General features: G+C 42.6%; 1 protein-coding gene across 9 annotated transcripts in view; it reads left to right on the top strand.

The window, feature by feature from the left end:
- ckap5 (cytoskeleton associated protein 5) overlaps positions 1-12,434 on the top strand; it is a 32,684-nt gene that overhangs the window by 16,982 nt on the left and 3,268 nt on the right. For 6 of the 9 annotated variants that reach the window (XM_047802184.1, XM_047802183.1, XM_047802188.1 and 3 more), the window contains 23 exons: positions 568-693; positions 807-946; positions 1,032-1,206; positions 1,364-1,477; positions 1,846-1,974; positions 3,317-3,511; positions 3,779-3,902; positions 4,060-4,157; positions 4,580-4,666; positions 4,911-5,036; positions 5,484-5,633; positions 5,895-6,098; positions 6,293-6,428; positions 7,023-7,216; positions 7,730-7,896; positions 8,204-8,227; positions 8,614-8,787; positions 9,779-9,899; positions 10,042-10,221; positions 11,239-11,426; positions 11,611-11,686; positions 11,788-11,976; positions 12,289-12,426. In XM_047802184.1, coding sequence (XP_047658140.1) covers positions 568-693; positions 807-946; positions 1,032-1,206; positions 1,364-1,477; positions 1,846-1,974; positions 3,317-3,511; positions 3,779-3,902; positions 4,060-4,157; positions 4,580-4,666; positions 4,911-5,036; positions 5,484-5,633; positions 5,895-6,098; positions 6,293-6,428; positions 7,023-7,216; positions 7,730-7,896; positions 8,204-8,227; positions 8,614-8,787; positions 9,779-9,899; positions 10,042-10,221; positions 11,239-11,426; positions 11,611-11,686; positions 11,788-11,976; positions 12,289-12,426 — 3,255 coding nt within the window. The remainder of the gene's footprint in view (positions 1-567; positions 694-806; positions 947-1,031; positions 1,207-1,363; positions 1,478-1,845; positions 1,975-3,316; positions 3,512-3,778; positions 3,903-4,059; positions 4,158-4,579; positions 4,667-4,910; positions 5,037-5,483; positions 5,634-5,894; positions 6,099-6,292; positions 6,429-7,022; positions 7,217-7,729; positions 7,897-8,203; positions 8,228-8,613; positions 8,788-9,778; positions 9,900-10,041; positions 10,222-11,238; positions 11,427-11,610; positions 11,687-11,787; positions 11,977-12,288; positions 12,427-12,434) is intronic. The other 3 variants (XM_047802189.1, XM_027135398.2, XM_047802190.1) reach the window with 3 other exon arrangements.

Genomic DNA, 12,434 nt, shown 5'->3' with positions numbered 1-12,434 from the left:
TGTATGTGTGTGAGAGAGAGAGAGAAGGTGTGTGTGTGAGAGAGAGAGAGAGAGAGAGAGGAGAGAGGTATGGCAACCATATCTTTGTTTGTTCAAATATTTGTTTGCACATCTCCTGCTCTAAGTGTATTTGCACTAAGATTTAAAGTAAATGATAGAACATTTTACACTCAGACTATTTAGACTATAGACTGGCTATAGACTTATGGATTATCCAGGGATGTTGTAGCCTAGTGAATAAGGTGCTGGACTACTGATCCGAAGAATCCCAGATCCACCAAGCTGCCACCACTGGGCCCCTGAGCAAGGCCCTTAACCCTCAATTGCTCAGTTGTATAAAATTAAAAATCAGTATTGATAGATTTCTTTGTATGAACCCAAATTGGAGCTGGTGATATGAACAACACTATAGGACTGTTTTCAAAGACATTTCTGCAGTAGTATAGAACACGACAACGTGAAACTAATGACCTCAATTCATAATGTCACCCTGATTCAGATGCTTCACATAGACTAAATTCTTGTAGATTTTTTTTTTTTTAATCTAAACCTTTGTGTAAATTCCAGGCTGTGAGGACGTCTGCCATCACTCTGCTGGGTGTGATGTTCTTGTACATGGGAGCTCCACTGCGCATGTTCTTTGAAGATGAAAAGCCGGCCCTGCTTTCACAAATAGACGCCGAATTTGAGAAGGTAAACGAAAAGTTGTATGTAACCCTGATGTAGTTTTTTTTTTCCCGCTTCTTATTAACTGCAGAAGGATTAACAGTATTTGTAAGCTAATGGTGTGTCTCTGGGGTTTTCAGATGCAGGGTCAGTCTCCTCCTGCTCCCACACGAGGCTCGTCCAAGAAAGGAACGGTGGACGACGGGGAGGAGGCTGAGGAAGAGGAAGTTGATGGAGGTGCTGCTGACATCATGGACCTTCTGCCCAGATCTGATATCAGGTCAGCCTTAAACATTTAGAATCGAAGGGAAGGTGAAAATGAATTAGTTTGTTGACATGTCATGGATCCGTATTGTGGTTTGCAGTGATAAAATCACATCAGACATGGTGGAGAAGATCGGGGATAAGAACTGGAAGATCCGAAAGGAAGGGCTGGATGAGGTGGCTGCTGTGATTTCGGAGGCTAAGTTCATCCAAGCCAACATCGGAGAGCTGCCCATGGCACTGAAGGGCCGTCTCGGCGACTCCAACAAACTACTGGTATTTTGTCTTTTTTTTTCTTCTGGTGTGTTATGTATGTTTTAGGTTTAATGTCAAGTCAAGAGGCTTTTACGGTCATTTCGATCATATATAGCTGATGCAGTACACAGTGACCCTGATACTACATAAATGAAATTTTGTGTGTTTGTGTTTTCAGGTTCAGCAAACCCTGACCATCTTGCAACAGATTGCTACAGCTATGGGTCCAGCTCTCAAACAACACGTGAAGAATTTGGGCTTCGCCATCATCACCGTATTGGGAGACAGCAAGGTAGCGCTCCATACTATCATACTCACTTAACATCAAAAACCATCTTAAACACCATAAAACCAAAACCCATCTGAAAGAGTCATCGACTAAATGCAGTAGGTTTTGATGCAATGCAATGTGATTCAGTGGCAAATCATTTAATGATGGCGTAAAGCTGATTTATACTTCTGTGAAGATGCATGCGTAATTTTAAAGAGCTTGACGTGAACATAAAATATGAGCCGATTGCCAAGCGATCAAATGCCCGCTTGCTGCAGCACCATGTGTGCAGTGTATCAGATTGCTAACTGTCATCTGAAGATACTCTTTGTATCGAAAGCACCATCCGTTTGTGTGTATGCAACTGAAACCACACCTTGTTCCTCCAGCCCAACGTCCGTGCTGCTGCCCTGACGACACTAAACACATGGGTGGAGCAGACAGGTCTGAAGGAGTGGCTGGAAGGCGAGGACTTGGCAGAAGAGTTGAAAAGGGAGAATCCCTTTCTCAGACAGGAGGTACTGGCACCTGACTTACACACCCACAGTAAAATGAGTCCGATTACGTCAGCATGCCTACTGTCAAGAATGCAGAGCAATCAACTGAATGGTTTAAGAGTCAAGGAATAGTTTGCTGTTGAGGTTGAATATTAAACCTTTTTTTTATTGAGTGAACCTGACAATATTACACAACTGAATTCAATTATATTCGAGTATCTGGGGGACAGCTGTTAGAGTCGGGCTTTCTTTGGCTTATCGTTCACCTCCATTCACTTCATTCACACGTACATGGTGACTTTGTATCTGAGGGGCTTTTTACACCTGGTCACTTCATGCATTTTCTGTGAGCAGATAGCTATCCGATGGTAAAAAGACCAGGTCTGTTTTCGAATGTTTTAAACTCATGGTATCTTAAGTATGTAACCTAGTGAACCAGCATTAATGTATTCAATGTTAGAGATTTAAGCACTTATGTACGTCGCTCTGGATAAGGGCGTCTGCCAAATGCTGTAAATGTCTAAATGCCCTCCGAAACGTTTTCGAGACGGATATAAATCCGACCGTTCAAACCACTTCAGGAGGCGGTCTGGGACGCATTTCAGATGAAACTGGACAGGTGTAAATGAATGTGGTTGTTCAAGCCACATACATCAGCACTATACTCCCCCCAAATGGAAGTACGTCACTCGCAAGTGACCTTTCACCCAGGTGTCTCGTTGGGTCTTAAAATGCTGTTAAATGCTGTTTTTTGTACCGTCGTAACAAGTTTTTCCATCTTCTTTATGATTGCATTCTGAAAACCGCATGCACCAAAGTGTGTTCTATTTCAATTACCCCGGAAATGAGGGGAAATTTATTTGCATTTGGCCCTGAAGGATATTTATGAGAAGGAATATTCACTTACTGACTGGCAAAGCACAGGTTCGTATAAATATTGTTTGACTAAAGTTTGCATACCCTGAAAGAAATTGTTAAACATTGGCAATAATTTGGAAAATATGACCGATTAATGAAAAATAATTGTTTTGATTATTACGTTTTCATTATCGATGCAAATTCTCCCAAGGTGTGCAAACTTTTGAGCACAACTGTAAGTTCAATTTCTGTATAATTTTCTGGTGAGTCTGTCCCTGCTGTCAGCGTAAATACAGTGAAACTGTCATTCATTTAAAAACGGTAGTGTTGTGAAAACCATGTTAATCGACTTCGAGGAGGTCGGAGAATATCTGCTCAATGCTGTCACTGTCAATGACTATTTTTCTAACAGCATGGCGCACATTTTATTCCTTACCCTGAAATTAAACCGCGTAATAAATGAAGACATGTTATGTGATGAGATGCATCTTTTCCTTTGTGCTAGATATTTGGCTGGCTGGCTGAGCGGCTGCCCAACATGTGCTCCGTTCCTGCTGATCTGATGCATTGTGTCCCTCACCTCTACGCCTGTCTGGAGGATCGCAGCGGAGATGTGCGGAAGAAAGCCCAAGACGCCCTCCCCATGTTTATGATGCATCTGAGCCCCGAAAAGATGAGCAAAGCCACTAACAAGCTCAAGGTTGGTTTCTAACGTAAAAGCTAAAACGTGCAGTTCTGCTAGGCGCTGGGCTTCAGCAGTTCAGAAGAAGCATTTCGTTTGCATTTAATGCTTTTTTTGTGGGTATTAAATAAAACCTTTGGTTCAGCCAGCAAACATAAAGCTGTTTAAGTATTATCATTGAGGTTATGACTGAGTTAAAACCAGAGTTTTTCTTGTGATGTCACTTATTGAGCTTGATATCTAACATTTGGTAAAAATCTGACAAGCTTTTGTTTGCCCTATTAGCCGGCCTCAAAGGACCAGGTGGTTGCCATGTTGGAGAAGGCCAGGGCTCTGATGCCGGCCAAACCCGCAAAGGCCGCTTCGTCTAAAGCAGCTCAGAGTGCTCCTCCTGCAAAACCTTCCCCTGGTAAGCTTTCCTCGCTGTTCCTGTCTGCGTTTCTCATGTAGATGATTCAGCTTCTCGATCACCGAGTCGTTATCTATAGCAGCACACTAAGTGCAGCTATGTGGAGTTTAATGAAACTAATCTGATGCACTAATTGCCTCTGCTCTTTATCTCTCAGCACCGGCTAAAAGCCAGCCTGCGGTGGACGACTATAGCTCACCAGAACCCAAACAGGAGGCCAAGAAACCCAAAACAGCGGGGCCTGCTCCGAAAAAGGTCTAAATGGTTGTTTTTTGTTGTTTTTTTAGTGCTTAGGTTTGGAATTTTTCACTAGGTAATATGTTAGGGTATCTATTAAATATTTTTGACTTTTTCTTTTAAACAATTATTGAGAAACTTCCACTTTTATTCTATGTAGGCCCCATGCTTGGTTTTTAGCCATTTAAACCATTAGAAAACAGACTCAAATCAACCAACAGAAGGAAATCTATTCAGTTGGCAGTCTGTATTAAGATCATCTTAAGGGTCATCTTAATATAGAGCTTGATACCAGACACATTTATATTAAATCTATGGATAAGATCTCGTTATATCGACCACTTAAACGTCTTCGGACTTGTCTACCAGAAATGGCCATACTTGTACCCAATATCCTGTGAAAACTGCATGAAGTGTGAAAGCTTTTTTGTTTTGACTAGAGGAACAGCATGGAGAAACTGAAGGTAGATAAAGACATTGTCTCTAAACCTAACAGACTGTCAGGGGGCAAACCAAGTAACCCACAGGTACAGGTGGATCAGTAAAGCTCCACACAGCGCAAAAATGGGGGTCATTATGCTTTGGGGTGCACTCAGTGGTGTTGTGTCTCTCTGTCTTTAATATTTCTTCTCTTTTCCCCCTCTTCTCTTCTCTCTCTCTTCTCTTCTCTCCCCCTCCTCTTTTCTTCTCTCTCTCTCTCTCTCTCTCTCTCTCTCTCTCTCTCTCTCTCTCTCTATCTGAATGGTAATATTTGCCCCATCTGTCCTTCAGGGAGTGTTGGGTAAAAAGGCTCCAGTAAAGGCTGCTAATAAAGAAGAAGAAGACAAGTCAGGTCCTATCTTTATCCTCGTGCCTAATGGCAAGGAGCAGAGGATGAAAGAGGAGAAAGCACTAAAGGTAGGCAGCATAATAATAGTTTATCTTCTGCAACACAGTGACACGGCACAGCTACCTGATCAGAGCGCATATTTCAAACATCCACCGAAATCCAAACGACAGCGTCCCTGTGTCATTGCTTTTGAGACTGATCTTAAGAATCATTAAAGCAATTACAGCAATTAGAATTGTTTGGTTTTGGGACTGCATCGGAGCTAATTTACATAGAAAATGATGCGTGCTCCTGTCACTGAAAATAGACCTCGAGGTACATAGAAAATAAATGGTCACCTGTCAATTTGTTGCTTGCTAGTGTGAACTTGGGGTAAGCAAAAGGCTTTAAATCAAATAATCATATTTCCTGGGTTTTTAATGTTAACAAGTACCTAACTACGTCCAACAAAACCTGGAAACAGATAATGGCAATCGCTCTGTATTAAGGATCGAACGTCGGTTTGTGGTTTATAGATCCTGAAGTGGAACTTTATGACTCCACGGGACGAATATGTGGAACAGCTAAAGACTCAAATGGCCACATGCCTGGCAAAGTGGCTACAGGACGAACTCTTTCACTACGACTTCCAGCACCACGTGAAGGCCGTCAACGCCATGATCGAGGTAACAATCGCTTTCTGTAATAGGGTGTGTGCACTATAGACATACAGAGATATGAAGCATTACTTAAAAAAAACACCAGCTCAAGGTCTTATGGGAAAAAAAAGAGAACCAAAAACATTCACGAGAACCAAAAACTATTTAGGCAGCATATACAGATGTAGAAGAATAAAGGCAAATATACCAAGTTTATTGAAGGGTTCTTGAGTATGTACTGATGATTATCACAGCAGGAGGATCTCATTATCGCTTCTCTCTTCACAGCACATGGACGGCGAGTCAGAAGCTGTGATTGGCTGCCTGGATCTGATCCTGAAGTGGTTCACGCTTCGGTTCTTCGATACTAATACCAGTGTGCTAATGAAGGCCATGGAGTTTCTCAAACTGCTTTTCACCATGCTGAGCAGAGACGGCTACCACCTGAGCGAGTACGAAGCCTCGTCCTTCATCCCCTACCTCATCCTCAAGGTCAGAGAGTTTTCAGAACATGTGCACGCATTTAACTCCAGCTTTGATTCCACTGAAATCCAACTCAAGCTCGATTAAATTTGTTTACATTTTGTAAATCAAATTTTAATTCCTACATTGTAGGACCTTTTTAATTTTAGTGTGAAATCTGGCCTCAGTGCGATCATGTCGTCTTCTCCTGTTTATCTGGATAGGTCGGGGAATCCAAAGACGTGGTGCGCAAAGACGTCCGTGCCATTTTGACCATGCTATGTAACGTGTATTCTCCCAGCAAAATGTTTCCCTTCCTCATGGAGGGGACCAAGTCCAAGAATTCCAAGCAGAGATCAGGTTTTGTTGAATTTTTTTTTTGGTGTACATCTGCCCACATGGGAGAGAATGTATTGGGAATGGATTATATTATAGAGCTTATTCTTGTATATAGGTAAAAATATTGACTCGTTTGTTGCTTGGCCATGTTTTCGCTTCTCAAGTGTGTAACATTTGTAACATGAACACAATCTTATGGTGGCTCAAATGAAGTTTGAAGGTATAGCAGTGTTTCTAAAACGTATGTTATCAATACTTAATATCAATAATAAATATAATATAATAATAAACCTAAAGGTAACTAATTTGTCATACAGTATGGATATAGCAAGCGTTTTCATTTCAGACTTTTTAAAATCTTCTGTCTTGGATACATAAACTGCCACCAGCCAGAACAGATTATTTCAGGAAAAGTGGCAGAACTGAACTGCCATGTTGTTCAGAGCGAGTGGAGTCGGTTGGTAGAAATAGGAAAGATGTAACATTTCTACAGTAATTGGAGCTGGCTGGAAAATCACAGAAAATTTCCTTTTGAGTCATTTAGTCAGAATAAAACAAGTTATAGGGTTTTCAGCTGATTTTCATTCAACTTGGTTTGATATGCTTTCACTTCAGAATGTCTTGACGAGCTCGGGTGCCTGATCGAGAATAACGGCATGAACGTGTGCCAGCCAACACCCGGCAAGGCACTGAAAGACATCGCCGTTCACATCGGAGACCGCGACACGTCGGTGCGCAATGCGGCACTAAATACAGTGGTGGCAGCTTACAACGCCTGTGGGGAACAGATCTTCAAACTCATCGGCAATGTAAGAAAAGCTGTTCTTTTTGGGCCTGTAACGGCTCCTGAATAGCTTTTTATTTTATTTTATTTTATTTATTTTCTCAAGTAGATGTAAAATCTCTTCCAATCCTGTTTCTAGGAGACAAATCAGTCCAGGTTTCCATTACACAGAAGTCTAAAGGCCAAAATTTGTTAATGTGTTGAGATTTTTGGCGAGGAGTCAGTTACCATTATATTTAAGGAGGTTTAAGGAGTCTCCAGTGCCAGTGAACAGGCAGTAAGAGATTCAGGGTCAAGGATGTTGCTTTGGAAGAGTTGTTGTTGTTGTTGTTTTGGTAGCATGCTATGTTGTATTTTTGTCTAAATAGCTTGGAAAGATAGGAAAAAAGAAACTGCTTATTGTTCTGCAACTAGCCGACAAAATGAAGTTTAACTTTGAACCGATAAAAGAATCAGATAAAATTTTTAGTTTATGCAAATGTAATTGTTTGTAATATACTGGCTCCTGGTGCTAATCCTTCTTGGCCACACTCCACAGCTCTCGGAGAAGGACATGAGCATGTTGGAGGAGAGGATCAAGCGCTCGGCTAAGAAAGCCCCTGCCGTCTCGACCAAACAGGAGAAAGCACAGAGGGAGCCGCCCAGCAATCCTAACGCTACCTTCCTGCGCAAACCTGCACAAGAGGAGGTGCCAAACAAACTCAAGTAGGTTCCACCATCCAGCATAGTATATTGTTTGAACCGAACCAAAAGAAAGAACAATTAGTAAACAAGGTTGCCATGTTCTTTAAAAGTGTGTTATACCAACAAAAAGTTCACCTAATTAATAACTCGGTCCAAACCATTGCATTATTTTCAAGGCAGGCCTGTGTTTTGTAGAGATTCGACTGACACTCCTGATGCCTCTGTGTCTTGGTTCTGTCCTTTTGTTTCGTTGCATGTTTTGCCTCCTAAATCTAAGCTTCTGTCTTCTCTCTGTATGATTTCTTTTCTCTCTGCTCTCCCTGGACAGAATAATGTATCGCACGTATAGGATGTAAGTACTGCCGAATCGTCGAAGGTTCTTTTCACGAGGCACGCAACAACCCAGAGTCTTAGACAAATAACACAAATAGAAAAATTTTAACCATCACCATTCCAGCTAATAACATCAGTACAAAACTCTTCCCCTGCCCTTCTGCACTTCAATCCAGCGTTCCCGATTCATTCTAAGATTAATTTCCGAGCCTCAAGACGAAATCGTCTGTAAGCGCTGTAACAATCAGTGTTTAACTTGTTTATAATCGTACGCTGTTGGAAAAGTGTACAAGGACCTGCAGCTATGTGTTTCCCTGTCTAGCTTAGGGTTTCATTATCCTGTTAAATCTGTGACCGGTATGAAGACTCTTATGTATTTTTTATTTTTTTTTGCTCCTCTACCAGTCAAGCTCGGTCACAGAATGCTCACACTGAGCACACTGCCCCTTCAATCCCCAAGGAGTTTCAGCTTGACCTGGACATGATCGAGAACGACCACACGCGTGTCAGCGACTTCCCCGACCTGGTGCAGCACAAACTGGATGAGCTTCTCGAGCCCGTCATGATCCCCGAGCCCAAGTAAGCAGCTGGATGTCATGAATTAGCAGGATTAATGTAGATGAATAAATGGTTCCCATTCATATTTCTTGCTCATTGGAGCCCTGAACATGTTGTCAGTAGTAAACTAAGGCTAGTATTTCAACATATAGCGTTTATGTGTAGTCTTTTAGAATAGAATAGAAGCCTTTATTTTGTCACAGTGGAATTCTTTCTTTGCATATCCGAACTTTTGGAGCAGAGTGCAGGGTCAGCCTTGATACAGCAGTAAATGTCGAATTCCTTGCTCAAACAATGGCAGTTAATAGTGCTGGGGCTTGAACCCAGATCTTCCAATTAACAACCCAGAGCCTTAACCACTTGAGCTAGCACTGCCCCATAAAATGCAGCCAGATCCTTCCAGCCAGATACTAAGAATACCGTGGACCTGCTGTCAGCAATTCGGCCCAGAGACCGAAAGAATTCGACGGCTATGTTCGTTTCCCTTCTTTCCTGGGACTCAGAAGATTGCAAAGTGTCCCATTGGAACCATTAACCATCTAAAATACCGTTTTTGTTATGACAAAAGTCATAAAAGCAGGTAATCTGTTATGAGACCTAACTCGCCTAATATTCTATCTAGCATGTAGATAAAAACATATCCAATTTTCTGTGCAAAGGTTTTCAGTCAGTCAAACAGACAAACAACTTTATATCAGAGACAGAAAAAAGACAGAAGAAGAAAAAAAGAGAACATTTCTGTGTAAAGGTTGAAGTTACCTCTCAGTCAGAAAATCGAAAGGTTTCATAACGGGCTCAGTACTCAATACTGTCTGGCCAGTTGTAGACATGTGAGGAAGTTTATCAACAGTCTAATCTCTGTCTTTACTGTGAATGTCGAGTGTCTAGCCTAGTGTCGGCTATTTGTATCCATAGTTATCGATGAGTGTCTGCTGCATGTGCTGAAGATTGAGGATCTTTCAGATCTGTTAAGTCATTTGTCTGCATGTATGTACGTACTTTTCTTCTACAGGATTCGCTCGATCTCGCCTCACTTTGACGACCTCCACAACAGCACAGCCTCCACCATCAACTTCGTCATCTCACAGGTCGCTAGTGGTGATATTAACACCAGTATCCAGGCACTGGCACAGGTGAGCAGTCTGAGATCTGTTCTGATTTGAGCTTCTTTCTGAGCTTGCTTTCTATCGTCGCTAAGCCTTATAGCCTGTTGGATCTCCAGTTTCTCCAGAAGTAGAAGTCAATAGTTTCCCGTAACGCTTTTCCCCTTGTCAGATTGACGAGGTGCTGCGGCAGGAAGACAAAGCAGAAGCGATGTCGGGCCACATAGACCAGTTCCTGATCGCCACCTTCATGCAGCTCCGCCTCATCTACAACACTCACATGGCTGACGACCGGCTGGACAAGAAGGACATCTTCAAACTGTACAGCTGCATCATCGGCAACATGCTATCGGTGAGAGGTTAAACTACCAATCAAATAGAATCCAACAAGAGCTTGATTATTAAATCTCATTATATGTCAAGTTCTTCATTAATAGTATGAAATTAGTGAATAATAATAATCCTCTATAAGTTGCTCTGGATAAAATTACACACAAGTAGATGGGAAGGGTGCACAGTGGCTTAGTGGTTAGCACGTTCGCCTCACACCTCCAGGGTTGGGGGTTCGATTCCCGCCTCCGCCTTGTGTGTGTGGAGTTTGCATGTTCTCCTCGTGCCTCGGGGGTTTCCTCCGGGTACTCTGGTTTCCTCCCCCGGTCCAAAGACATGCATGGTAGGTTGATTGGCATCTCTGGAAAATTGTGCGTAGTGTGTGTGTGTGTGTGTGCGCGCACACACGCATGCCCTGCGATGGGTTGCCACTCCGTCCAGGGTGTATCCTGCCTTGATGCCCGATGACGCCTGAGATAGGCACAGGTTCCCCGTGACCCGAGGTAGTTCGGATAAGCGGTAGAAAATGAATGAATGAATGAAAAGTCAATAACAAACAGTAAATAAAAACAGCACTAAGCTTCTGCTATATGTCGTATTGTATCATTTCTACTAGACATTAGACAGCATAACTTTTTTTTGGGAAGGGGGGGGGAATTGATGCTAGAGTAGATAATCCACCTTGTCCCCGCTTGACAAACCTGTCATTAACAGGTCTGCTGATGATGCGTTACAAGAAAGTCTAAGAAATGGGCTGAGGGGTAACATGGGAAATGAGCTCAAATGTAATCACATGACACAACTGTTACCGTTTGGCTGTAAAAGTCTACAACACTAGGCTGGTTACGGTGAACTCAAAGCTTCATATCATTCTCCTTACGACTGCTGATGGTGCGGTTGTACCTGGGTTCCAAAAAATGACAAATACTATAAAGAGGTGCATTTTGGATGAACACAGATAAGACTGTGTGGCTACCAAAAATGAAAGCATATATACCGTGTTATACAGCAGTTATTGAACGTGTGAACGTGTCTGTAGTTGTTCTCTATGGAGAGTCTGGCGCGGGAGGCGTCTATGGGTGTGCTGAAGGATCTGATGCATGGTCTGATCACACTTATGCTGGACTCACGAGTGGAGGACATTGAAGACGGCCAGCAGCTCATCCGCTCCGTCAACCTGCTGGTGGTGCGAGTGCTGGAGAAATCTGATCAAACAAACATCCTAAGGTGAGCAACGTTACTCGCGTTATAAAAACCCTTTCGAATACGTTGTTCTGATTGGTCAGAAAGTGTTGATTCGATTTGGCCTGTAATCGATATACATGGAATAAAAAAGTCTTGCTTTATATTTTTTTTTAACAGTTGTCCTCAACAGATAAACATGAATGATGATGCTGTTTATGTTTGGCAGTGCTCTGCTGGTGCTACTGCAGGACAGCCTGATCACCACCGCCGGGTCTCCCATGTTCTCCGAGCTCGTCATGAAGGTAAAGATTTGCTGCAGGCAAACGATTGTGAAAACAAATCATATAGCAGACCTGTGTATGTGTATGTGCCTTGCTGTTCACCGCTTCTCGCGTATCTGCAGTGTCTGTGGAGAATGATCCGCTTCCTGCCTGAGACCATTAACAGTATTAACCTGGACCGCATCCTGCTGGATGTCCATAACTTCATGAAGGTTTTCCCGAAAGAGAAGCTGAAGCAGCTGAAGAGCGATGTGCCACATCGCACTCTTAAAACCTTACTGCACACACTCTGCAAGCTCACCGGGGCCAAGGTACAAACACAGAGCCTTTGGAAATGTCCATTATTTTTAGAAAGGAAAGCAAGGCTGATAACAGCCAGACGTAGTGATTAAGGCCTGAAGCAAATGGAAACAGGATGTTTCTAATGGACCTTATTTGTCTAGGACAAACTGCATCAAGCCTCTTTTAAGGGAGAACATGGAATATACAAGTACTGTTTTTTATCATAAGATCTAGGAGTCTATCAGGGAAAGGTTTTAGGCTCAAAAACAAGCTTTGGCTAGCTTTAAAGCATACAAAGATGTTTCTCAGTAAATCATGTAATGCTCACTGTGTTTCCACAGATCCTGGACCATCTGTCCATGATCGAGAACCGCAACGAGTCCGAACTGGAGGCTCATCTGAGGCGGGTGGTGAAGCATTCGGGAAATTTCTCAGTTCTCAAGTCTGACCAGAACTCTGAGAAAATGGCCTTGCGACCCGTACGTCA

This window comes from Tachysurus fulvidraco, chromosome 17 (genome assembly GCF_022655615.1).
Source record: "Tachysurus fulvidraco isolate hzauxx_2018 chromosome 17, HZAU_PFXX_2.0, whole genome shotgun sequence".
In the NCBI taxonomy this organism is placed as follows: Eukaryota; Metazoa; Chordata; class Actinopteri; order Siluriformes; family Bagridae; genus Tachysurus; species Tachysurus fulvidraco.
This window is presented reverse-complemented; position numbering and strand designations above follow the sequence as displayed.